General features: G+C 42.1%; 1 protein-coding gene across 6 annotated transcripts; it reads left to right on the top strand.

Moving 5' to 3' along the window:
• Positions 1 to 935: 935 nt before the first annotated feature.
• On the top strand, positions 936 to 27,914 carry dtnba (dystrobrevin, beta a). 6 transcript variants are annotated; one of them, XM_056428061.1, is made up of 22 exons: positions 936 to 1,168; positions 5,978 to 6,028; positions 8,812 to 8,903; positions 9,049 to 9,129; positions 9,847 to 10,060; positions 10,655 to 10,740; positions 12,315 to 12,469; positions 12,637 to 12,736; positions 12,826 to 12,992; positions 14,408 to 14,532; positions 15,611 to 15,682; positions 17,170 to 17,247; positions 17,933 to 18,017; positions 18,202 to 18,281; positions 18,895 to 18,993; positions 21,444 to 21,540; positions 21,802 to 21,822; positions 22,085 to 22,235; positions 23,152 to 23,241; positions 23,422 to 23,469; positions 25,190 to 25,222; positions 26,181 to 27,914. In XM_056428061.1, the coding sequence occupies exons 3-21, from the start codon at positions 8,813 to 8,815 to the stop codon at positions 25,195 to 25,197; spliced, it is 1,848 nt and encodes a 615-aa protein (XP_056284036.1). In that variant the 5' UTR covers positions 936 to 1,168; positions 5,978 to 6,028; position 8,812; the 3' UTR covers positions 25,198 to 25,222; positions 26,181 to 27,914. The 6 variants fall into 6 exon arrangements, with proteins under 6 accessions (XP_056284036.1, XP_056284035.1, XP_056284032.1 ...); XM_056428060.1 differs by having other exon boundaries at positions 17,930 to 18,017; positions 25,193 to 25,222; XM_056428057.1 differs by having other exon boundaries at positions 17,930 to 18,017.

Here is a 27,914-nt window from a genome sequence, read left to right as displayed (position 1 = left end):
AAAGTAAAATTAAGCAACTAATTTTGCCAAATAGCCCATTTCAGAATAATATACTTAATGTTATATTATTGAGTTAAGTGGTGTATTTATGCGCACATACTTTTTGGGGTTGTTGACGTTCCTTTCCGGTATCTAAAGGTATTTAATCAGCATTTACATGCTGCCAGGTGTCTTCATCATGGGATCAATACAGTCTTATATGTATGCATATTAACACAACAGAATGTATTTGGATTATTATGTTGGATTATTAATCTGAATCTACAAAATAAAAACTATAACTAAAGATATAAAGTAATTGTGGTGGATTTGTTTCCCTCTGATTGTAGCCTTGTAGTCAAGAAAAGTACAAGTACCGTAACATTGTACTTAAGTACAGTACTTTCAACACTACATTTTGTTCTAGGTAAATACAATACAAGTATTCAAGACTGCATTTTAAAGAATGTAGCCTAGCTAGGCGCCTTTCACCGCTGGACTCAAATCAACCATCAAAGTTACTTGAGTAGCCAAAATATACTTTGATGTGTATATATACATATATATATATATATACTTATATATATACTATATGTATATATATATGTGTGTGTGTCTTTATGTCAAATTAGCATGACAATATGTGTGAGTGTGTGCGTGTGTGTGTGTGTGTGTGTGTGTGTGCGTGTATTTCTTTCTTTATACCATAGCATGGAAATGTCCAGAAGCCTGTGTATTCATTCATGAACGTTTGAAGTCGTAAAACTATGTGACCGAATCAAACTGAATCTTTTTAGGAGTGAAACATAAGCGAGTCCCCGTGAAATCCTGTTCACCCGTTACTACCACTGTACGCGTCGGTACCGGTAGTCAGTCGGTTGTGTGCGTGTGTGTGTGTGTGTCACCGGGGAGGAGGGGGCAGGACGCAGCGAGCAAAGGAGTGACTTACTTTCAAAAATAGTACACTTCATCACAGCGAGCACGGAGGCTGTGAAACATGGTCGGCTACGGAAATAAATAACGGGACCGGGGCGATATTATTCAAATCAGAAAAGTGGGACACCGGAGGGTACGGCGAGGAGAGGAAGAGGAAGAGGGCACTTCAAGAGAGAAGAAAGAGAGTTTTAAGTCGCTACAACGCGCCTCACTGTTGGTATTTGGACACGAATACCTGCCGAAAATAGTCCCGGTGAGTACACCCCGGTTCACGGTCCGCTGCAGTGAAGCGCGAGGCACACGGACGCACCGTTTTCAGGTTGAAGTTGATACAAGTGTGACTTTTTATTAAATGGACACATTCAGCCGAGCGCATTCATTCACAGGAACCAGGTGAACAGGGAGTTAAAAGTTTCCCCTGCAACATGGCGGCTCAGATGTCACACACCGCTTCCCAGAAGTAACGTTAGGCAGAACGATAATGAGCTAGGACTGCAGGGGCATGCACGGCAGCTCAGTGTCCACTCAAACACCATTACACGAGTGTGTGTTTCATCAAACTGATTCTTAAGGTGTTTGTTGCGTAGACTGAGGGTTGTAGTCGACCAGAGTCGAGCCCACTTTCCAAATCAAACCACACTGCTGGTGTTTGACTTGAATGTAACTTCACTTGTTTTCTATGGAATGAACGAATGAACAAATCTGGCAATGTTACCCTCACTGGCTTCTTGCCAAACACACTGGCTTTGTGGATAAAAACGTAATACTTAAAAAAAAAAAATGTTCGTGGTCACTGTAAAATTCGCACACGTGTTAAGTGGCTCCAATTAAGGCCGATAGGAGAATGCATGTGTTATGCAACGAGCTGTGGAAACGCATGTGAACTAGTAATACTATTCTAATGAGGATGTCGATGTTAGGGCTGATAAATCATTCTAAATTAAAGGGTTTAATGCATCCTAATGTGCTTTAATGAATCACCATAAGTCTAATGAATCATGTCAACTGACCTGTTGGGTCAGCTGAAATGATTCATCACACCACAACTTGCCAGAGGGTGTTATCGGAGAGGGTCGGAGCATTTATCTGGTGTCTAGCAGAATATGACAGCTCCCCCAAAACAAATATAGTTACTTTCTCTTTCAGCAATGGTTAATTTTAAGAGTCATGCTGCAATTTATGTGTCTTTGTGTCACACAGGTCAAGTTCATAAACAAACATTCATGAACAGTCCCATGAAAGGCCAAGACTGAAACATATATCCAAACTAAGACCACATTTCTGTGTGTGTCCAGTCAGGTTTCAGTCCTTTCCAAAGTGTTGCTCCCTGTGGAGGAAACCAAACAAGAGGGATGGCAGTGACAGATGGGCTGTCTCCCAAACTGCCCCCTGAGGGTCTGAGCTGTTCCCCCGTAGATGCTCATTGTTTACTTTAATTGAACTGGTTTGGAGCTTTGACTGGGCTCAGCGAGAGAGCAGAACAAGTGAGCCTCCCAACTCTTCCTGGCACCCACCAGCACATAACAACTTGAGTTTATAAATATATATCCCCCAACCAACTTTTGAACGCATCTCGTATTTGATGTACCTGAAGATAACACCTGATGGTCTCTTACCACCAGCTTTTAACTTCATAACGTTTCATCTCGGTGTCTCGGCGTGGAAAGATCTGAGTGCTTTAGTTGATTTACAGTAATGTGAATACTGTCTCTACTGTGGTGGGGAGATAATAGCGGTGGGGGTGAAACCTATTATTAGCAGAGCAGTCATTCCTATCTAGCCTCTAGTTTGTATGATTTCTTGAGAGTTAAATTATAGTGAGATTTAAGTATTCCTCATTTTGCACAGAGGAGCATTTGGATTGACCTCGGAGCTCTTTGCTCGTTTTTCGTTGGCTGTGTGTTTGAGGCCTCTGATCGCTTGCAAAATAGCAGATATTTGTGAATTTGGCAAAATTAATAGAGATCTCTTATGCCTTTTAACCCCAGAAACCTTTAATTTAAATTCACAAGCATGGTTGCGCATGTTGTAGAGTCTTCCAGGTGTGCCAGGCTGCAAGTTCAACGTCGATTAATCTCACTTTTCGACTCCGTTGTGCTCTCTGGTTTGTTGAAGACGGTTGGTAGAGACACAACTTTCACTTCACCGCGTCTGTGTCTCGCTCTTTTCTTCCTTCCTTCCGGCTTCTTCTTGATCTCGCTCTGCGTTTCCTCTTCTCAGCTTCTCCATGTCTCTTTCTGTATGCATTACTCTTTTCCCTCTTTATTTCATGCTGTCTTTCTCTGCAGTTTACACTCACTCGGCAGACCTCATACTAGTGGACGTGAGAGGAATCTGGTCATAAGACAGACATGCTAAGATCACAAAAGTTGTCACTTTCGTTAAAACCGCACTGTGCTTCAGTAAAACAATACAAGGGGCTGCGTTGGTGGGCGTGTTGCTTCCTGGTGAGACGATGAAATACAATCCGCGAAGGCCAGTATGAAAAATGCGGTTACACGGGTTTGAAAAAAGTTTTTCTGGAGCTAAATCGTTTCAAAGTGTTTAAAAAAGTGACCAATGGTAATAATCGCCACCAAGAATGTGTGTGTGCCAGCATTGGATGAGCCAATGCAGCATCCTTCGGTTTGATGTTGCACTGCGTTGTGGCAACATGTTCAGTCGGGTTCAATTTCTTTCCGGGATTAACGTGTCTTTTGACAAAGACCACAGACTTGCGCGTAACTTGGCACAGATAGGCTCATTTGATCTTTAAATGAATAAGGGGAGGTACAACACATGTTTGAGTCCACTTCTTGTGGAAGGTCCTGAGTGCCGGTTCATGCTATTTCAATTTGGTGCTTTTCTTCACCGAAGCAAACTGGTTGGTTTGGTTCTCTGCTCTAACTTTCTGGACCTGTAAAACCAACTCCAACCGACTCCACCGTGTCTCCAGCTCAGAACATGCTGTCACTTCCTCCAGCCCTCAAGGCCGTGGCATGCTAGCTTACCGTCTGTAACCCGCAACCAGAGATGCATTGCTTCTGTTTTGACCTGGTGACGACTCCGGGGTCATGCCGGGTCAGTCGGGCTGTCTCCTGGCAGCACAGGGTTCAGAGGTCAGATGTGGGAGATAGGAGAAGCAGGGAGAGACGTTTTGCTTTCGGTTCGACCGGCTCGTAAAGGATGCAGTTGAACGTTGAAGTGATCATGATGGATCGGACGTTGCATGCACCAAACAATCAATCTCCATAATTTGAGATGTATTTTGTTACATCAACCATGCAGTTCCACAGTCGATAAAAACATACAACAGCACATAGTTTCCATGTAGCAGTTTGTACACACAGCTCACCTGACAACGCTGACATATTATTATTGCATTAAGGGTCTCTGGGCAGACCATATGAGTTGGATCAGACACTATTTTCTGTGCCTGTATGACAATAAACTGCTGCTGGATTATTCGGAAGGACGAGTATATTTTAACCCTCCGAATTTTCAAAGCATTTTCTGTTCCAAACGAGCAATCTGAGATTCAGCTGTCCAGACAAGTCACCGTACCAGGCTGTTATCTCACGTCCCATCATACTCCCTCAGATGGTCCAAGAGCAGCATGAACTTCTGCTCTAATCTATCGAGCATCACAACAACCCAAGAGCGTTTCTCAGCTGATAAGGGGCTGCTTTTTGTTTCACACCTTGTGTTTATTTGCTTTCCGTTATGTAAAATGCTTCATGGCCTTTGAGATCAACCTGTTAACTCTTCCAAATGCCCAAACTTCCAAGTTTCTCGATTCCAGGAAACCATAGCCTGTAAAAAGTTAATTTAGAAAGCTGCTGCGTAGCTTTATTTGCGGGTCCGGCCAACCGTCCTCGTCTGTGTTACGTGTTACTGTAATGTGTCGTTAAGAGGATAAATGGAGCTTGTGGGTATTTCAGCAACACACATGTCTAAAGTTGCAGCACACTGTATATATATAAATATATATATCATGTATACACACACACATGCACACACACACAGACACACACACATACACTGGTCAGGTCCTGTCATGGTGGACGGAGAGAATAGCGAGCAGCTGCAAGTGGTAATGTGGTCATGTGGTATGAATGTGTGTGTGTGTGTGTGTGGGGGTCTTCATTGATGCGACAAATACTATGCAGCCAGACGATAGTAATTGTTGACGAGACTCAACTTCACACAGTCATGCATTGATTACTTCATAATGTGCGTGCAGTATTCATCCAGGTAGTTTGGGTCAATGGATCCTTAAGAGTTTAGAATATGAAATAACAAAGTAGTGACAATAAGATTTCCCAGAGCCCAAAGAGACATCTTCAAGCACCAAATCTTCACAACGGAAAAACCTTCATCAGATTGTGGTGGATAAACCACAAGAATTAAGTGGGTATCACAGTAGAGGTAGAGATCCATTTTCTGTCAGTTAGTGGATTAATGGACTTCCACCCTCATCGTCTCAGCCGTACTTTAGTAGGACGCCACCGTCGACACGCATGCAATGCAAATGTCACACTTCATTTCCTACAGATTCCAAACTAACGTTTATTTTGAGAATTTAAACCAATATTCTCATCATTCATTCAACAAAATAAGCCAAACTGCTTCCACACACATGCATGACATTTATGACACATTTATGACACATTTATGACATTGAAAGTAGTGAAATTCTCCACTCACATGTCTCAACCACGTTTACTCAACAAGATACCGGGGGAGCTGCTGTGCTACGACAGAAGGTGCCTTTCGTGGCAGGTTAACGGCTCTCTGTGTGATGGTTAAGATCACCTGTTGAACCAGATGACAACAGGAACATCGTGTCCTTCTGCTAAAGTGAAAAAAAGCGGCAATGACAAGTCTGGAAATTCAATATATTTAGTAATTATAATGAGAGCATTTTGTCAGCAGGTCTACCGGGTGTATCGAGGTGTAGGAGAGTCGGTTGTGTTCAGCGTGTGAGTCCTCTGTTGTCCACAAAGAGCCTTTCACATTATTGTCCACAGACTGAAAAGACTTTTCAAATTGTCTTTCTCTTCTCTCTGTGTGTCTCTTCTAGACGTCGCTTATTGAGGCTCCTCTGTCCCGTGTGACCCCCTGACACAGAGAGGTACGGCCACACACACACACACACACACACACACACAGACTGCCTATTCGGGGAACATTTAAGCATTCAGCTATGTTTTCTGAACCCTATCTTACGGCGTAAGTTAGTGGAAGGCGGAGAGTGCGTCCTCCGTGTGTGTGTTCGGGAGAGCGCGTGCTGTTGGTGTGTTTGTTTCCGTAAAGCTCAGCAAATGTCAGCCATAATAAAACACCATGGTGCAACAGCAGTGTGCACCACCACCTACACAAACGCAGAAAAGCAACACATGTGCAGTCAGCTGTATATATAAACCTCTCCACCTCCATCCCCTTCTCTCTCTTTCTCCCCGTCTATACTTTACTCGCTGTAGCTGAGCTGCGAGAGAGAAGACGTTAACCTTCTCTTAAGTCTTTTCTTTCATCGTCCTCTGGTGCTAGAGTTTGATGAGAAATGGGAGCAACGTTGGTTTTCTGTGGCTTTGAAGTGTTTCCCCTCGAGTTGACAAAAGGACAGAGAGTCACACGTCATGCTGTCGGCTTCACTCAAGTTGTCATGATGTGTGTTAAGAGAAGGTGCAACTGTAAGTCTTACTTTTTGATTTATAGAACATGTAAACCAAAATGCCAGCCACAAAAATAGAAAAATTGTCATCTTTTGAAATGAGGAACAAATAGTTTATTGGACTTTTTTAGATTCAGGTTAGTAGGGAGGATGTTTAAATCGAGAACTGCCCCAGCATGACGCTGTATGTTTACCTACACATCTATTTCATTGTTTTGAGTGAGTTTTGAGCAGGTTGCTTTTGGCAGACCGGTCATTAATGAAGCAGGGACCTGGGTACAAAATAAAGAAAAAGAAAAGTAGTTTTGATCCAGTCCATGTGACCAATCTGTGTACTTGGACCCAGAGCCGAGCTGCTCCTGGCCCTCTGACAAAGCTGGGGGTGATTGCGGGAAGGATAATTATATCTAAGATGATTTAACGCTTTCAGAGTTAAAATAGAAAGCACATCTCAGACCAAATGTTGCTCCGTGTCAACTATACACCAACAGACAGATGACAGACAGACTGAGAGACAGACTGAGAGACAGACACGGTGTCGTTATCACGAAGGCCGGGCTGTAAATAACAAATAGCTCAGCCCGCGAGTCCAGGGTGGTAACTGGTTAACTGGGGAGACTTATTTTGGCTCATGTAATCCAAACCGCTCTTCTGTGCTTTATAATTTGTAATGAACAAACTTTTCGGCGATTCTCATCCATAAAAGGACAGCGGGCGATAAAGGAAGTCGTCCAGCGTTTTTTGGGAAACGTATCCGCTCTCTGTCGTCTTACCCTCCATCAGAAAGCCAGTGAGCATGTTCCCACAACCTTTGAACGAAGTCCCGATGGACATGTGGATTACAGTTGTGGTAAAATATGTTTGATGTTATTGTTAGTTGGTAGAATGTACTGTTGGGTAACACAGACATAGACTAGTGCGTTTCTAGAGTCTTACTAAAGTGCACTTTGGAGGAGTGGCTCCACGGTTCAAGAGAGCACATTTGGGTCAGTAGAGAGAAGGTTTGTGTGTGTGTGTGTGTGTGTGTGTGTGTGACTTTGTGTGTGTGTGTGTGTGTGTGTGTGTGACTTTGTGTGTGTGACTGTGTGTGAGTGAGAAAGTGACTGAAAGGAGGAATCCTGCTTTTGTCTTGATAAAGCATGAAGTCTACTGGGACGCTTTCAAATCCTCTCTGGAATGTGTGCGTGTGTGCAAGTGCCAGTTTTCTAAAGTGTGTGTGTGTGTGTGTGTGTGCGTGTGCGTGTGTGTGTTGGGGGTTGGCTTGTCACCACATTTATACAAGGAATGCACATATTTGTGTGTGTCTCTGCGTGTTTCAGTTTTGTGGTGTAGTATGACTGAGTCTGTTACCATGGCGACCGATGTCCTCTGGTGTTTTCTGTGTCAACTGACAGCAGCAGTGCTGGTTGACAGCTAACTTTCTTTTGCTTCTTCAAAAAAAGAAGAAAAGTCTGGCAGGAGGCTGAGTCCGTGGGGACTCGGCTGCTTCAAGTCCTTTTCTCTCTCTCTCTCTCTCTCTTACAGTCCTCCTCCCCCTCTTTATCTCTGTACTCTTGTTAAGTAGTCTAAATGCCAGCCTACGGTTCAGATTTACTCAGCTGCTCTCATTAATATGTTTATTTACCAAGAACTTGACTCATCCTCCGCCGGCCCTGAGTTTGACTCTGAGCCGCTGCCTCTCGCTCGTGTGCCGGTGGGTGTGTCGCTTTGCATTCACTAGTGCTGCAGTTAGACAGCGTCTTGTATTTTACGCCCCAATAAGTCCCTGATGGGGCTCCTGTATATAGTTTATATTATTTATAAGTTACTTTTTAAAATGTTGCCCAAATCAGATCCACCAGAAACATTTCAATAAACATGACACACACTGATTGCTTGTTGGCGTGAGCAGTCTTCCCTCCTGTTACCTTAACATTTACTAACATATTTTACCCTCTGGGTCAATTTGACCCCAGCAATTAAAACCTCCAGAAAATTATGAGAATTAATATTGTTTCCCAAGTTTAAGTGTGAGGTACTTTATGTTTGTTTGTTGACTACCAAAATAGCCCTTTAAATATATAAAAAAGTTGATATTTCTTATATGTTTGACACAGTGAAAAACAGCCAAATTGACCCCAAAGAACACCGACATTAAACATTGAATGGGGTCAAATTGACCCTAAAGGTAACAGGAGGGTTAAAGCTGAGAGGCCGAATAGTTGACGTGTTTTTTTCAATGCCGTTGTTGCTGTGTTGTGCAGGATGGTGATGGAGGAGGGGGGGCAGAGAGACAGAGGGAGGGGGACTCCAGCAACAGTAGAAGCAGAGCGGAGGCAGATCCTCGTAGAGCTCGGTGAGTAACCTTCGACCCCCAATAGAAACATCTGAATGGGACCCGAGGTGCATTTTCCTTTCCTTCATTATTTTGGCTCCACTATTTCCAAATGTGTAACTAAATGTGTAAAGCTTGAAACAAAGTCTCCTTCTCTTTGTCACAGGGGAGCAGAACTTGGATGCTATTTGTCTGTCCACATATCGAACAGCCTGTAAGCTCAGATTCATACAGAAGAGATGCAACTGTAAGTCATATATAAGCTTTTCTACGTGACACATATCTTGACACATATGTCCCTTTTTTATTTACACTAGTAGAATAATGTACATTCTTTAAAACAGCGTCGGAAATACACGAGGGCAAAGGGCCAAACTGCCCCTTAGAAATATAATTTCCCCTCAATATCACTCGGAGAGGGGCAACAAATGCCCCCATAATTTATATAATGTAATAACGTTTAGTTTTTATTCTTCGGTGTGTGTGTCCTCTCTGTATTTTCTGTACTTGGTAGGTACACAAAAAAATCAATAAATATATATTTTTATTATTAAAAAACAAAGAAATTAGTTATTATTGTGAATAGCTGTTTAAAATGTAATAATAAATAACCACAAAGAAATAAGAATACACTTGAATATGATTGTCTGATTGATGTTTTCTGTTTGTTTTTTGTTCAAAAGATCTAAGAAAACACTTTGAATCTGTAGATGACTGCCTGATAGTCTTATTATTGCCATTTTTATGACAATTGCTCATATACTGTAAGCCTAAATAAGTATATATTTATTTATTTTTAACAAAGGCTAAATGTTATTTCACAAGTTTCAAAAAGTGCCCCCAATTTCTTTTTAAATGCCCCTGGATTGCAGTCAGTGGGGGCAAAAGTTTCCCCCTAAAAAATCTGTCAATGTGCTACCCTGCTTTCAAATATATTTCCACTGACCGACCGCTCGTGTTCCAGTGCATCTGATCGACATCTACAACGTGATCGAGGCGGTGCGGGACGCCGGGCTGAACGCCGTGGAGCTGAACGCCGGCATCTCCGTGACCAGACTGGAGAACTTGGTGTCCGCCCTGTTCAACCAGCTCAGCAAGCGCCTGCCCACCACGCACACCATCGACCCGCAAGAGAGCGCCGCCCTGCTGGTCGATTTCTTACTGGCCGCCATTGACAGGTAGCTATAGAGAAGTCTGCGGGTGTTTAAAGGTGCGTTCACACCAAAAGCGAAAGTATTTTTCGTGTCGTCCAAAACGCGTGAGTTTACTCGCTCGACCATTCGCCGTGTTCAAGCCATAAGCGTCGAGACGCTGCGCGAGGGGCGGGGCGGGGCTTATCTCCGTGTCTCATCTCCGTAAAGACCGTTATCATTTCCTTCATCCACCAGAATAACTAACCACTAGTTCTGCTTTATATTTGTCGTGGACGTCCCACACACTAACGCCCTCGTGTTTGGGTTCATGACGTCACCCGTAGGCTCACTCAGCTCGGTCACTTTCACCGATGAAGTTACCGTTACGTCTGAAAGACTTCCGCTTCCAGCGCTACGAGAGCGGAACTCAAGAGCCGATTGGCCCGAGTTGCGAGATGACCGCCTCAAAGTTGAAATATTTCAACTAGGGGCGAAAATTGTGCCGCTGGAAACGCGTCGGCCACATCGCGTCGCCCCAAACAAATTGTTTCGCTTTTGGTTTGAACGCACCTTAAGAAGCGAACGTGACGATGAATGTGATCGTGTCGCTTGTGGTTTTGACATCCTTGTTTGTTTCAGTGAGCCTGACAGCCGTCTGACGGTGCTCTCTGTGAAGGCGATGCTGGCCACGCTGTGTGGAGGGAAGCTGGTGGACAAACTGCGCTGTGAGTACCAAACGACACCATTACGGGTAACGTGGAACCTGTTGCCGATCGGTTATCTTGGATTTCATAGAATTCCCATAAATGTGTGTGGACGTAATCACCGTGACGTAATCACCGTGACGTAATCACCGTGACGCCACCCTTTTGGTTTGTAGGCTAAAGTTTCGAAGCCTTTGAGTTCGGCATATTGGTCCGTCGCCATTTTAGTTATTTGCAATGAGAAGCGTTGAGGCCATGACACTGATTTGTGTTTATCGATATCATATCCCATCCATGTTGGTACATTATAATCATGCTACTGCCCATAGATCAAATGATGCTGATCATAATGACATACTGTTGACATATTGCTGAAATGAGTTTGATGACGGTGATGCAATGATGATGTCAGGGGGCGTTAACTCTACATGTAGACACCACCTGAGTACAGCCAGGTGTGTTTGGCTGCATTTAAGACAAAGCGAGGTTTTTCTATTTAAGATAAGTTTAATTTATGTTTCTGTTGCTCTTATCTAATAAAAGAAAGTATTGAAGTGACTTGCCAAAAAAATTCGCGTTGATTTAGTGACCGCTCCTGACATGAGAGGGAAGCTACGTAGAACCGATCACTGAATAACACATTTGTAGTCAATTAAAATGTCATAATTAACTTCCACGGCCTGAAAGTTCTGAGACGAAAACACGGACAACTCCCGGACCAGAATGCCGTGGTGGAGACCTGTCGATCACAAGTTGACCCTCCCTACAGCACACTCTGCTTTAAGATTTATTTCACTCTAAATGGGACCAGAATCTCTCGAATGAGCATCACGCTGCACTGAAGAAGACTTGAAACTTGAAGGAGCGACTGAGAACATAAACTTGCGTGTACAATGTTTACTGATAATAAACTGGTAATAAATAAAAAGAAGTCGGGTCATTGTCTCACAGACTTTTATACAATCTGACCTCTTTTTTCAAACAGAGGCATCGCCCCCTTGTGGTTATAAGAGAGAATGCAAATTAAAGACACTTCTGCATTGGCTTCACTTTACAGACCACAGGAGGTCACAGCTGGTGGAAACACATGGATAGAAATAGTGTTCATGAAAAACAAGAGGATACATTTAGTATTATTTGTATTTATTCATATATTATGGACAGTGCACTTCAATCCACATTAAATACATTTTACTTAAGTAGTTTGACGCCATTAATGTCTAATAATTTGGACTATTTACAATCTCAAACCTTCAGTTGGTATTTCGGCACGTTTGGATATGAATATTCATAACACCGTCAATGTCGGGGCAAGGCTCCTGTTTGCTTATGGTAAACTACCTGCTCCTGCATTAATCATGTTGTAGTGACAGGAATATGTAAAAAAATACATTTAAAAAGTCCGATTTTGTAGATTCACCTCCAGAGGCTTGTCCACACAAGGTCACCCAATAACATGTAGGTTAAGAGTTATTGTTTGGTTATTAATTGTCACTTGTAAAAATGCAGTCCTGGTTGAGGTCGTTGTGGTTGTCTTTGGGAAATTAATATAATCTTAACGCATGCTTTACACACTTGTGTCTGTGTGTATGTAGATGTGTTTTCTCAGGTGTCTAACTCCAGCGGCGTGCTGGTGCAGTCCAAGTTTGATGGTTTCCTGCGGGAGGCGCTCAAGCTGCCCACGGCTGCACATGAAGGGCCGTCCTTTGGCTACACACACACCTTAGCTCGCTCGTGCTTCCCACAACAGGTACGGTCTCACGCCTCAACCACCTCATTCATCAGTCCTTCATTATATATGTTTATTTCAGTCATAACAATATTGGAATAAACCTCTCCGTACAGGATTATAATTTGATTTCATATTTTATGATGCTGATGAGTTTCTTCTTCTGTAAACGGTTGTTGTTGATGTAGAAGAGGGTGATGCTCAACATGTTCCTCGACATTGTAGCTGACCCTCCTCAGTGTCTCGTCTGGCTTCCTCTCATGCACCGCATGGCCAACGTGGAGCATGGTAAACACACACACACACACAAACACACACACTGATATAAGTTAAATTAAATGATCTTTGACGGATGCTGCTTCTCCCCTCTTCCTCAGTCTACCATCCCGTTTCGTGCTCCTACTGTCATGGCAACGCGATGACTGGCTTCCGCTATCGCTGCCTCCGTTGCCGTGGTTACCAGCTCTGCCAGAACTGCTTCTGGCGCGGCAACGCCAGCGGCTCTCATAGCAACCAGCATCAGATGAAGGAGCACTCGTCCTGGGTGAGTCGCCGTGTGATTACTCACTCGTCACGCCAGGGGGCACTGTGTGTGTTTGTGTGTGTGTGTGTGTGTGTGTGTGTGTGTGTGTGTTTGTGTGTGTGTGTGTGTGTGGACCTCCATCTTTGGGAGGACCATATTGGATGTTAGAGCTGACCGTGGGGCGCATGGAGAGGAAGATGTATCATGACATGACATTCTGTCGCGTCCTCAAGTGTCCGCTGGTTCAAACTTGGTTTGGGTTATGGTTTGAATTATTAATGAAGAGGGATTAGAATTGAGAGAGTCTGGTTTAAAACAGCTTTAACTATAAAAACAAACACAAATCAGATCATCAAAACAAATTAAAAACCTGCAACGATAACTCCGGACACAATGTAAATATGTTTTGCTTTTTTTTTTTACACATTGTAATGTATTTATTTCCAAAAATCTGAAATGCCTCAATACCATAATTTATAGTAAAATTAAAAAAACTTGGTTCAAGGTGAACATGTTTTTCAATAAGGAAATGATGAATTATTCATTACCTGGGCTTAGTATGATTTATCATCTTGATGTTTCAAGGATAAATCTCCTTATGATAGACCAACACACGACCCTCACCCTAATAATCCTCAGCAGACTTTACATATCAATTACAGCCGGCTTCAGTTTTGGGCTACATGCTCATCTTATCTGTTTCACTTCACCACACTTAACGCTAAAAAAAACATAGTTACGTCATCTCTACTGCATATTTCTATGAGGTTTGCGGCATGAGAACTAAGTGTAATAAACAATTATCAAACAGGGGTTAAATTGTAAATTAGATCCGTCATTATTTACTTCAATCCCTCAGCCAACTGTTTGTTTATTTGCATTAGCTGTTATTTTTTGGAAATGGATTACAATTTCAAATGACTATATAAATAAATTAAAGTGAATTACAGACATATTCATGGCCATATGCAGATACATAATATAAGTTAAGATATTATGTATATGTTTTCATAGCAATTTATCAGCCACGCGGCTGCTATGAAATCACAGACACAATATATAAATATATATATATATATATTCAAGGATTTTCAGGAGGAAAAGATGCTGTATCTTGATCAAACTAAGTCTTCCAGTCAAAGAACATGTAGCACTGCACTTGACTTGAATCAAAAGAGCAAAATGTTCAGGAGACTCAACAATCCTTCAAATCTTAGATCCACAAAAAAGTGCCACAAATGTAAAGATTCTAATCAGGAAAGATCTGTTCAGATCTGTTCAGATCTGTTCAGATCTGTTCAGATCGGTTTGATCCGTGGCGTTCCTCCTGCTCTTTAATGTAGTCACACTGCTCTAAAACAACAATACGGAGTCACACAGCTTGTGATCATTCACCTGATATGTGTGTGTCTGTCTTCATGTGTGTGTTCGTGTAGAAGTCGTCGGCGACAAAGCTGGGCCGAGCCCTGAGCAGGACTCTGGGCTGTGCGTCGTCCAGAGAGCCCACACATCCGATTTACCCAGAGGAACCTGAGAGGACCCTGAACCTCTCCAACATAGTGTAAGACCTCTTGACGTGCTGTTCGTTGAATTATTGTTCCTCACTAAAATATATGCGCCTGTGGTTTCCTGCTTATGATCCTGGAAATCTTTTGGGATTTTGGTGAAGGTAATGTGCCTTTGTCCTGTAAATACCACTTATGGCCACATGGGGCACTGTGGCGCAACGGTCACTTCGACTTGCATTCAGTGGCATCCTTAACATCACTGTTGGATCAGCAACATGGGAAGAAACCATGTCACATGGTATTTATGAAGTCAGGAGAAATCTTTGTAACTTATTTGGTTAATTATATTCAACAATGTTCTTAGAATTATTAACAACAAACTTTTTTCGGATGTTATTGACTTTCCTCTCGAATTCAAAACACAATCAAATTGAATTATTTCCCTTAATTTATGACAATATATAATGTGTTAGTGCTGTTTAAGCCTCATGTTAATGTTCAGTTGTTAAAGCTCTAGTTAACACACAAGTGAAACATTTACTACCATGTCGTAAAAAACTCGGCCTAAAATAACATTTAGGTTTGTTATCACCTTGACGGTTGCATGTACACACAAACCTCAGATAAAAAGTGCCACCTCTAGAGCGAACCGCCGTGGTTGCTCCGCCCCTTTGCGGTGGATCCACATTGTTAGATTTTCCAAACACAGACCGGGTCATTTCAGACCGCCGAGCACCGGAAACCTAAACAGACCGCACTCAGCACAGAGTGAGTCTGTGTGTTATAATGCTGCCTCGTCAGGTTTATAACTCTCACAACTTTAATTTATCTGAATTTCTATCATTTATATCGTAGGTAAAACAAATTTGATGGGGGGGTGGGGGGTCTGCATTCATTCTCTCTCTCCCTCTGGTGATCTTTGCCCTGTCTGTGTTTGCTCAGACTCGTACGATTCACTATTGCATGACTGCACTCAGAATCCTGTGAGTGTGCGAGTGGGAGAATGTGGGTTTTCTGACGGGCAGGACTTTGTGTCTTAATGACTCAATGTTTGTATCATTACTCTGTGTTTACACTGTTGGTAATATGGGTCTGATACATGTGTGTGTTTGTGTGTGTGTGTGTGTGTAGCCCCGCACGCCCCATTGGAAACACCAGTGACGCCATGTTGCTGTCCACATCAGTGCCCGAGTCCTCCAAAAGGTAAAATCTGACAGGAAGAGTAGAAAACTCCCAGTTTAGAGGGTATTTTTTCTTTTCTTAAAAGTTTACATATTTTCTGGAGTTTAAAGCTGCAGGTTAAATGGGTAAAGACTTACGTACTTGTGTTTTGAATAGCTTGCTTCATTCCTTTGTTTCTTCTAAAGGACTATTTTATCAGCAGAAACTTTACATCAGTTGATATGATGAGAATTAAATGTAGGCGTCTTATGCAGCAATTAATTACAAGTTGAGGTACATTTTTTATTGTTTGGCTTTTAAATTGTGGGGATTTGCTAATTTTCTTTCATGTGATAGTCATTTCTATGTTTTGGAATATTCCTCTGATAAAATGAAACATTTGAAGACGTCGCCTTTAAACTGCGATGAGCAATTCGTTCTAAACTCGTGTGTTTCTTGTCATTGCAGTGCGGACATTGATTGTAAATATTCAGTATTTGTAGCTCAACAGTGACTTGAGAATTTAACAGATGGCATTTAAAAATAAAAATAAATAAAATCGCAGAAATGTGTACATTAAGTATTGACATATGTGGTTTCCTGGATGTCACCTATGTGTGCTTAATGGAGGAAAAAAAATCAGATTTTAAATTTTTTTGTTTCTATTTGTTAATTTTTTAAAAGTTAGACATAGAACGTCTCTTTCCATTGGAAGAAACTTTCAAGGACTGACAACAAGAAGGACAAAGTTGGAGATATGGCCAAGGCTTCATCGAGCCAGTCTGAAAGTCTAATAGGCCGTTATGTTATCATACCAAAAGAAACAGGATGATTTTCACCAGATGCAAAGTGCAAAATGACAACAATACAATGTAAAGATTCATGAAAAAATTCCGAAAACATGCAAGAAATATGTTTGAAATATGCAATTTAAAGTTATTGAGAATATACACTACCGTTCAAAAGTTTGGGGTCATCCAGACAATTTCGTGTCTTCCATGAAAACTCACTTTTATTTATCAAATGAATTGAAAATTGAATCAAAAATATAGTCAAGACATTGACAAGGTTAGAAATAATGATTAATATTTGAAGTATTAATTTTGTTCTTCAAACTTCAAGCTCAAAGGAAGACCAGTTGTATAGCTTATATCACCAGCATAACTGTTTTCAGCTGTGCTAACATAATTGCACAAGGGTTTTCTAATCAGACATTAGTCTTCTAAGGCGATTAGCAAACACAATGTACCATTAGAACACTGGAGTGATAGTTGATGGAAATGGGCCTCTATACACCTATGGAGATATTTCATTAGAAACCAGACGTTTCCACCTAGAATAGTCATTTACCACATTAACAATGTATAGTGTGTATTTTTGATTAATGTTATCTTTATTGAAAAAACTGTGCTTTTCTTTGAAAAATAAAGACATTTCTAAGTGACCCCAAACTTTTGAACGGTAGTGTATATTCATATTTAAATTACATTCACAGCATAGATATGTTTTCTTTTCCTTCTCACATCCAGTTTGGCAGCCGCTCGGCGCATGAACGAGGAACACGCTCTGATCGCTGCGTATGTGAACCGCCTCCAGAGCAACCCGTGGTGAGAGCGAAGCACAGGAAGACCATAACTCAGCCAACGTGTTGTTCTCTTTGATAGTGACAACCAGCTTGAACATCATCGCTGTGTCAGCATCCTTTTAGCCTCATTAGTCAGCGAGCAGGAGTTAGCCTCCAGCATAACGCCTCAGGGGGAAAAGCCTCAATTACCAGGGAGGTGAAATGTATGATGGATGACATTATATCACATCGGGAAACTTCTCACTAAAGCAGAGCTGGAATTGAGATGTTTTCTGAAGGAAATATCTACCCCTGAGATCAGATTTTAGGGTTATTTTGGTTCGTTTCGCAGGTAGTCAAACAAAAAAAATAGATTAATATTGCTATACATCTTTTTGGTTTTATTGCTGCAAACTGGCCACCATGTTTCACTTGTTGGTGTTCAAGGCTGTTTGATCAGAGAGCAGAATGTACCATATAGTGTTGCTCTGTGTACTGCCGGCTCCAATTGTCATCTACAGTGGCTCACAGGGCTCGTTTGACACATTTATTCTGAATGTGAATGTTTGACAAGGCAAGAAAAAGTGCATTTGATGCCTGACAGTGCAAACTTTATACCTCGATAGTGCTAATGTTAGAAAAATAACCTTTCAGTGTTAGGAAAGTTTAAAAAAAAGATGTTTATGTTGCTGTTTTCCCTTCTCTGTGTGTGTGTGTGTGTGCAGTAGTGTGGACAGTCCCAGCAGAGAAGACGAGGAGCACAAACTGATCGCCCGCTACACCTCCCGCCTGGCAGAGACTGACAGCTCGGGAGTGAGTCAACAACAACTTGTTTTCTCACACACAGTAAACTGCAAATACAATATAAATACACAACCGGGTGCTTCAGGTTACATATACACAGCGCTCCGTCGCCCTCGACCGTCTTTTGATTGTTAAATGATGAATGATCAACCCGGCCGGCTCAAGCAACTTCAGTTTGGCGTGTGCCTTTCAGGTGATCCCTAACCGGAGCATCAACTTCGACGTGAACAAGCAGAAGAGGGAGCTCATCGCTCAGCTGGAGGGCAAAAACAGGTTCGGGACGAGTCCTTCATCTTGAGTCATTCCTGTTTGTAGTTTGACCAACGCTCCTGTGGGTCTGCCACTGAGGAGTTTGTGATGCACATTTGTGTGTAGAGGTCACATTGTGTCTCGACCCAGTTTGACCCCACGGTTAGAAAACACTCGTCTTATTTTGGACATTATGCATTTCATCAGTGCTGTTTTACCTTTTGACACGATAATTAAAGGCAAATATTTTGAGTTCGACGTGTTCAAAACTTGTGGGTTTTTTATCCTTATTGACTATCAGATAATAATACCATTTTACATAGTTTGTTCTCAGAATGAATGTATTATCAGCTGCAAAATGTCAGCTATTGTTTTATTTAGTACTATTAAGCATGTTTCCTTTATTTCTGAATGTCTACGTGTTTTACGTGTAAATATTTGATTCCTAAATGCAACTGCTTGTCAGATTTTAAGCATATTCTCTAAATCCAACATGAACATTCCTCCACATGATCTGCTTAAGCCTGCAGGAGTGTGGTTGTGTATTCTTGCCCCGTCTTTCCACAGTTTGTTGGGTCATGTGACGCCCCCCCCCCCCCCCCGGCCTGAGCTGACCAGTATGTTTTATATTTCCCAGAGAGATCTTGGCGGAGATCAAACGTCTCCGTGTGGAGCACGACGCAACGTGCCAGGCCAGCACCAACCCGAACCTGCTGGCCGAGCTACGTCTGCTCAGGTAAACACACACGTGCCAGTATAACAACACCAGTTTAACAATTATTATTAAATTTGTTTAATTACCAAAAAGGATGCTCAAACATCAACAATCAAAGTTCATCGGCCTTGTGTTTTTTACTACGTGCCGCGTTGCTTTGCAGCACGGAGGGAGAGTGATTTATGGCAGATGGAGGTGACAGATGGTGAATTCTATGAAAAGCCAATCACTTCCAACGTGTTTCTGCTTTTTTGGTGAAAAACAAAAACTCCAAGGGAGAGGAGGAAGACTTTATGCAAAGCAATAACAATCCTGCCAGAGAGAGAGTTGCTTTCAGGATGATGGAAGTATACTGATGGTGACACACAGAGCAGCTTTAAATCCACTGTTTATATGTATATGTATATGTGATTATAGCATCTGAAGTTATTTTGACTCGACTCATGAGACCCTCAGTGTGTTTTTTAGATACGGCCACTCTGGGGCGCCACATTCATCCTCTAGTGGCTTTAAGTTGTGCAAATCACAACAAAGTTTACTTCATTTGTAAGTAGTTTTTGAGTAGAATATACTGTGATGAATAAAGCCTTTTTCTGACTTTGGACTAACTTATAAAATGAGCAGTGAAAACTGAAACATTCTTCATGACACACATTAGCAAATACCCATAATTCAAGGTAACGACTCATTTTGTACCCTGAGATGAACTCTCCCTTCACTCTTCACATCTCAACACTAGATCCTGTACTTATTCATCTAACATGTAGATTTCAGTCGTTATCAGTAATATAGCTATCTGGAGTTGTCCAATGGTGCCACATCACTTCCTGGCATACCACATGGTATCCACAAGAAGTTCACACCACATTTCTTGCTATATTTGTTGAAATTCTCTGAACATCCTGACAGAAATCAATAAATATAAATTATAAATAATCTGTAAAAAAAGAAAGATGACTGTGGCATTACTCTAATAAGCCTGTCCAATCATTGGACGTGTTTATTACAGTCCCGGCTTCACGGGGAGGCCCGACGGGACGGGCTGTCAGGCTGCCAGCTTGTTGACTCTCTCACGAGATTTAGTGTCCTTGGAAAGCGTTGGTTAGTTTTCATAATCTCGGAAACTGATACTAGTTTCCATTACTAACCCCAGCTTTCAAGCAATATTGTGTAGGATTTATTCGCAGATATATAATATCATATTAATAACAATGTTTAACATTTTTGTAAAATCCCCTTAAGAACCATGACATTAGAATGAGCCGTTCATATCTACAGAGGGAGTGGGTCCTCTTCACAGTGTCCGTCATGTTTCTACAGTAGCCCAGAGCGGACAAACCAAACACCGTCTCCAGAGAGCCTTTAGTGACCTGAACGTGGTTCTCCAAAAAGAAAGGGAGGGGGAGCAGAGGGGTATTCAAGTGGTTGCAATTTGCAACCGTGTCGCCAGATGGCATTCGTTTTCTTTCGGCTCGGATTCAGGACGAGACGTCTGACAATCTCCAGTAAAACGCCTTAAAACAGACGGAGAGGTTATTTGGATGTTCTGTCAGTCCCTCTTGTAAAGCTTTACTTTGGGATGTTAACGTGTTGCATGACTCAGACTCTTGCTTTTGTTGTTTATTTACTCATTTGTCCTAACATGTGAAGGGAAGCTAAGATCCCATCCAGCCCACATGCTGTTTGTAAACATCTCACTAGCTCCGTATGCTGACTCTTAAACACACCGTGGCTTCACTCTGCTGCCCACTCACTGTTTTTATCATCTGAATGTATTTTGGATTGAATTTGTACTTTTTAAATATTAGGCAGTGTCAAGTAAATGTTGACCTTGATCGTGAATTCATGATGTCAAAGTTTGGTTTCAAGGTCTGCTGGTCCGTCTCGAGGCTCACGGGGTTCTCCTGTTCCGGGTCAGGAGCTCTTTCACAGCCCATCTCCACCGAGTCCGATCACCCGGAAATATATCCAGGATTTTAGACGTTGTGTCTCCAAACATCCGTGTTTCCGTGGGATCGCTCTACAATTTGCGTTTTCCTCTGGCGAGGCTCTCCCCTCGCTTCTGCTGTTTCTCCTGGGAGTGCTTCAGGGATGATCGCGTGCTCAGAAAGCGTCCTTGAGTTACAGGAGTCTCTCGTTTAGCCGTTTCCCAGCTTTGTTTAATCCCACTCATAAACTTCGCGCTACCAACCCGAGCACCCTGGACAGCTTTTCTTTCTTTATTTGGCTTGGTTGATACTGTTTACGTGGCCGAGTACAAATGTCTAAATCAACTTTGATGATGGCTGACAGGAAAAGTGTAACTGGGGCCAGCACGTCGTCTCTCGGCGTTCTCTCTTACCGCCTTTCTGAACTACGCACCTTTTGCAACCTCACATTATCTCCTCTCCCCTCGTGTCTTCTGTCTCCTGTAACTCTGGTCCTTTCGTTGCGGCCTCCTGACAGTAATGGGGAGTGGTTGTGTGTTGCAGACAAAGGAAAGATGAGCTGGAGCAGAGGATGTCGTCTCTGCAAGAGAGCAGGAGGGAGCTGATGGTGCAGCTCGAGGGACTGATGAAGCTGCTCAAGGTGACGCACAGGCGCACGCACACACCTCTTTATTGTCGCACACTAGAGGGCAACGTTTCCCTGCTTCTTCTTCTTCTTCTTCTTCTTCTTCTTCTTCACTCCTCCCTGTGTATGTCATCCCAGTAACAAGCCTCACTTGTTTCCTCCTCTGCTGTTTCCTCTTCAATAATTCCACCTTTCTCCAGCTCTGAATGTATCTGACTTCTTCTTTTCCATCCTTCTCCTCCCTGTTTGTTTCCTGCCCATGTTGTGGCCCTGTAGGATGAGGAGCAGCGACAGGCAGTAAGTTTACTCACGGCACCTGTAAATGTAGGATTCAGCCCTGACTCAGAACTATTAAAACAAGTAAAGCATTTTAAGAAAGCTACAATTTTCCAATCGGAAAACATAAATGTCTTGGACAAATAATGGTTGACCTTGTTCCATCGATTACCAGAGCTTTAACTACAGTGAGGAGGTGATGTCAGCCGCAACAAAAATGACAACATGTGTCTGAAAGTCATCAATTATTCAATGAAACGACCCTCACGCATCCATCTCTCAGGCGCAGGCGGCCGGCTCTTCTCACGCCTCTCCTTCTCGACCGAGCCCCACCGTTCGCTCTGTCGGCGCCGCGTCTCCCCACGCTCACATGTACCCGCCCCAGGATTCACTCGCTGGGGTGGGGGGGGACATTCAAGAAGCATTCGCCCAAGGCAAGTCTGGAGCTTCACTGTAAACATATCCAGAAAGTCATTCTTGTTTTTATCGTCTTATACACAAAGGGAAATACACGTGTTGTAGTATTTAGTCTCAAAGCAATAAGTCAATCATCAATGGTGACGTCTCTTTATTGATACCTCCTCCAGACACACAGGAGACATTTCTATGAGAATTTAGTCCTGATTTAACAGGTTTACGTGTTGTTCCACCACTTAAAAAATATATACACACACACAGACAGACACACACACACACACAAGTAGGGGATGTCACTTAAATACATTAACTATACATTTCTGGATTAAATGGTCTCACTCTAACCCTTTTTTAAAATATTGTCATTTTAAAGCTCGTCTGTAAAACGATTGTTGTGTCTTCAACTGCAGCTGTGACAACCACATGGACTCATTGAAACTCGGCTACAAAACACAAACACACCCTAGTTTCCAGCCAGCGTTTCTGATTAGATTCTCCTTTAACAGTTCATGGTGCGCTGTATAACGTGCAGTCTGAAATATAAACCACTTTACAGACGGGAGTAAGAAGTTCCATGAATGATATATTGTGTTTAACGAGAACATTGCATTAACAGAAAATTGTTGTTGAATATTAAATTAAACCAAAGTCATACATTTGCTTCAAAGGGTTAATGGTTGTAAGCTGTGCAGTTTGATGATGTCTGCTCTGCTGCAAATACACACTCTATTTAAAAATGTGTCGAGTGAGAGAAAAGGTAAAGGAGACACGGTCATTTTAAAAGTGATTCTCCATCTTGCTGTCGTGTCGTGCCACAGCGAGGCGGTATTAGTGTCATTCAGAAGAATTCAAGTTGATTTGTTACCACATCGTTAGTGTAAATCTAATCTTTGTAATGTGACGTCAAATATTGGATGATTATCTCCATTACAGGCCCGAGGAGGAACCTGAGGAACGACCTGCTGGTAGCAGCTGACTCCATCACCAACACTGTGTCTTCACTGGTCAAAGAGCTCCACTCTGGTATGCACCAACATACTGTATATATGTACACACACACACACACACACACTTCTGCAGATGCTCTTTTCACATCTTTGAAGCTTCCAAACGATCAGCTTTTCACAAACATTGTATTGGGGACAAAACTGGTTAAGAACGACAATAAATTTATTTTTATTTTGTAATCTTTATTCTGAGCAGATGACGTTCGGGAGGAAGAGGAGAGATTGCTGAACGGGAAGGACAGAGGTAAAGTGATCTCACGTTAATCCTCTTTACTCGCTCTACTTGTTCCGCACAACTTCACATTAACATGATCTACTTACACTGGGACTAACAGCTTGAAATCTATAGCCAGATTATTATAAACATTATTAAAAAAATTATGTAAACTTCATCAAGCAACAATAAATAATAATAAAAACATTATAAATAACTCAAAACAACAAATTAATACAAAGTAAGGTTCACCATGCTCCATGCGTCCCTATGAAGGTTTTTCTGATAATTTAAATGAAAGAAGTGGTAAGAACTGGTGAGATTGTAACAACTCCGTTAAAATTAGAAGTCCTGCATTCACAATGCTTCTTGAGTAAAGGAAGAAAAAGTATTATCACCAAAATGGAGATTGCCACTTTTCAAAGTGTTGATTTATGTTGTCGCCAAGGTCTTGAAAGATAACGTGTGCACAGGTTATCTTCTGACTCTGTTAGTTTAGTTATAACGTCATTGTTGTTGCGGCCTTGTGTAAACCATGAGCAGGTGTCACCAGACACCGGACTGAAAACACCTGTGTGGGTATCGAGCGCTTTTAATCTATAATCATGCACTGCATTTCATAAACTGGAGTAGAAGTTAAAGTACAATATATTGGAAATTCTCAACTATAGTACCTGTAAAAAATGTAGAATACTTGAATAAATGTACTTTCTCCTTCTGTGTTCCTCTGTGTATGTCAACAGCTGCTTCATGCAGAGTGAAGCACGCTTTATTACAGACTTTACAAATACATCTGTCAGGAATTAAGATTCATTTATCATAATATAACACAATAACAGGTGGAAGACATGAGTTAGCTATTTTTTAATTAAATATATCAATATTCTGAATTAAATTAAATTCAGTTTATTTTGTAAAACCCATTATTACAAATATGCCTCAGAGGGCTTTACAATCTGTACAAATACGACATCCCTGACCTTTGACCTCACATCGGATCAAGAAAAACTCCCAAGAAATAGAAAAAATACTTTTACGGGGAAAATAAAAGGAAGAAACCTTCAGGAGAGCAACAGAGGCGGATCCCTCTTCAGGATGGACAGAAGCAATAGATGTCATGTGACCAGAAGGAATCATTACAGAGTTACAACACATTCAATAACACCTTGTGTTTAGTTCCTGCATATTGTTTTGCTATAATGGCGGCGAGTCTTATTTTTGTCTCGCACACGTAAGGGTCTCGTTTGTGTCTGCGTCCTCTCCTGCATGTCTGGTTGTGCACGGCTCCACTCGTTCCCAGGCGCTCTCGCTCTCTCTCGTCTGCACTGCAGCGAGCGTCGTTAACATGCCGTCTCATTAGCCGGCTGCTCTGTGGAGCCCCTCCTCTTTACAAGAGGACCGCCTGCAGAGCCCAAACGGGGAAATGACTTCCTGGCCTGCTCCCTGAGCCCAGATTACCGCTTATAAGAGCGCTCACCTGCAGACCGAGCCCACAAACAGCCAGACACACAGAGTTCAGGCCCTCGGTCAACAAGCACAGTTAAGTCTGAACGTTTGAAGATGAAACACCGCGTTTGACTGTCTCTTCTTTCTTTGTGGCGGCAGTTTGTGTAGCACCTGCCAAGTCCAGTCCCATTTTATGTTCTGTTAAGTGCTGCTCGGCTTCCTGTTACAGTTTCTGACATTAACCCTGAATCACTTGATTTAGCTTCACGTTGCTAACTGCTGTTAAACTTTGTGTCTCTTTCAGCAGGTTAACGCGATCGCAGAACAAACCAAAACCGTAAGTGATTCAATGTTATCAACCTTTTTTTTTTTTTTACAACACTCAGTTTCTTGTGCGGCCTAAACCGCTTTAGTTAGAATCTGGCGATGTATTTGTTCGGAGGTTAGACTTAACAACAAAGAGGCTGCAATCATGTCACGGGAAAACCTGAGTGATGATTACTTGTTTATGTGTTCCTGCTGATCAGAGAAGCACTTTGGGATGTTACAGGGCGAACAAATTAAACAAGTATTGGTTTCCCAAATTAGGAAAAAACTCAAATTATTATTATTTATTTATTTTTTCCTAAATGTCAAATCGTAATCTGTCACAGAAAACTTTATTGAAATGATATGAAGCCGTTTTCACGTGGCTTTTGAAAACTGAGGTAGATTTTTGGAAATATACTTAGGCTATTCACTTTCTTGCCAAGCGTTCTATGTGTGTTTTGATTCCCTTGTCACGTCTGAACAGCAAATACAAAGCAACAGCCAGTTAGCTTAGCTTAGCTTAAAGACAGGAAACAAGGGAACTGGCTGCCTGGGCTAAATAAATATACACTTTTATTAATCCCCAAGGGGAAATTAGTTTTTTTTTCATTTAACATCATTTAGTTTGAGCAGGAGCAGTGATGCGCGGTGGAAGCAAGCAAGCAACTGGGGGGTTCAGTGCCTTGCTCACGACACAGAGCTGCAGCTAAGAGAGCGGCGGATCGACCAACCATGCAGTTGAAGAGCCCGGCCTCTTACCCCTGAGAGCTAAAAGCCCCAAGCGAGAGTGAGAGCTGCCTGCAGGCCGGGCTCGCCCTCTGCTTCCAGTTGTTATGCTCATCTATGCCAACTGGCTTCAACTTTATATTCACCATATCGTAGTATTATCAATCTAACGCTCGACAAGAAAACAAAGAAGTGCATTTCACAAACTACTGTTGCTTGACCTGATGAGTCACCTGACGGTTCTGTAACTCTCTCCTCAGGTTGATGTTGCATCACGGCCAAAGAAGACTGACCCTGCTGAGATCTAAATATATATTCTTGTATTAATCGTTAGCCAGACGGGGATTAGAGCTCTAGTGCTAGTCAACCAATCACGATGCTGGACACCAAACGGCCGCCGGGTCCCCACTGATGTATCGCTGTGATTCTGTGTGTCGTGTCACTGTGGATTGACTTGTGTTTTCATTTGATCATGTATAGCTGAAGGGGGGATCTGAAACCTGCTGATTTGTACTGTAGCACGTTTGTGTGTGTGTGTGTGTGTGTGTGTGCTCTGCGTTTTTAGAGGGTCGAGTAAGTGATCGGGGTACCGTGAAGAGAGCAAGAAAGTTTCGGGATGGAAAGACAGAATGTAAATACAGTGGAGAGAAAAAAGAGGGAGAAAACTTAGCCAAGTCAAAAAGAGGTGAACTGAGTTTTAAGTTTCGGCACTGTGTGCTTCGTATGTATTTACTTTGATTTGATTTTTGACCTCTATTCATTCAGTTTGAGTGTCTATGTGTGAGTGTGGTCCAGCCCTGCTGAAATGTTAAGCTTTAATGGGACGTTTCCTGCTGCGCTCGGCCCGGCGCGGGGTGGAATGCTGACGGCCCGGTCCTGGTTCAGGTCACACTTTAGTGCCCCGGGCGCTGCTCTGACAGCAGCTCAGGTCGTCCAGGCCTCGCTGTGTGTCTCGGTACTGCAGTGGCACGACCGTCAGAGAAGGGATCTCTGACTACTGTGTGTGTGTTTGAGTGTTTGAGGGAGAGAGAGAGTATATAAAACCATTTGCTTCGACAATGTAGCAATAGAGTGTGTGTGTGTGTGGAGTATTTATCCCCATTACAAATGTTCTTTCACAACCTGAGTGCGAGGAGCCACATGATTGAAGGAATGTGGAAGAAAGTTGTTTTTCCTGAATGATCCCAACTGTTTGCGATATCTTTGATACTTTTGTTTTTATCGATTAGAGATGTTTATATATATTTAGTTAACAAAGAAACAATTATTTTAAAACAAGAGAAGAATTAAATAATAAAAAAGCTACCAATGTGTTGTAATTGGGAACCAAACACATTTACCTCAGAATCGACTCTAAACATCATTTTAAGCCCTCTGATTGGATGTTTTTTTTCCTGCAATGCTCATTGGAGTTTTATTCAACTTTTCTCTTTTTTTCATCATACACAGTTTTAACTTTCTCTACCGTCAGAGTTTAATGTTCACCGAAGCCGTGAAACGGCTCCAACTGCCAGTTTACCAACATTATAATATATGCAAATGATGAACGGGGCTTCTCCTCCTCACACGTTGCTGCTCTTTGATGCTCCTCCAGACCGGTAATATGAACCAGGTCAGGTTGATTTATTCTCATGTAGCAGAAATAATTAGATAAAAAATTTGTTTTTAGTAGTTCAGGGTTTTGGTTCCAGCTCATATGAAGCTTTACTTTATGGTGTGCTACATTTAAGAGATTTCACCAGCCCTCCACCTTGTTTGACAGACTGCTTGCGTCTGTGATTATCACATTTTCAGATTGAATGACTTTGAATCAATAAATAAATCAGTGTGTGTGTGTGTGTGTGTGTGTGTGAAAGAGAGAGCGAGAGAGAATCACGACTGACAGGACAGCTGTGTCCTGACATGAAACTGTAAACACGGCTCTGAACCTGCCTGAGCTGATTGTGAGTGGAAAAAGTGTCTTTCACCTGCAATAAATATAATTTAACATCAAA

This window comes from Pseudoliparis swirei, chromosome 12, assembly GCF_029220125.1.
Source record: "Pseudoliparis swirei isolate HS2019 ecotype Mariana Trench chromosome 12, NWPU_hadal_v1, whole genome shotgun sequence".
Lineage (NCBI taxonomy): Eukaryota > Metazoa > Chordata > Actinopteri > Perciformes > Liparidae > Pseudoliparis > Pseudoliparis swirei.
This window is presented reverse-complemented; position numbering and strand designations above follow the sequence as displayed.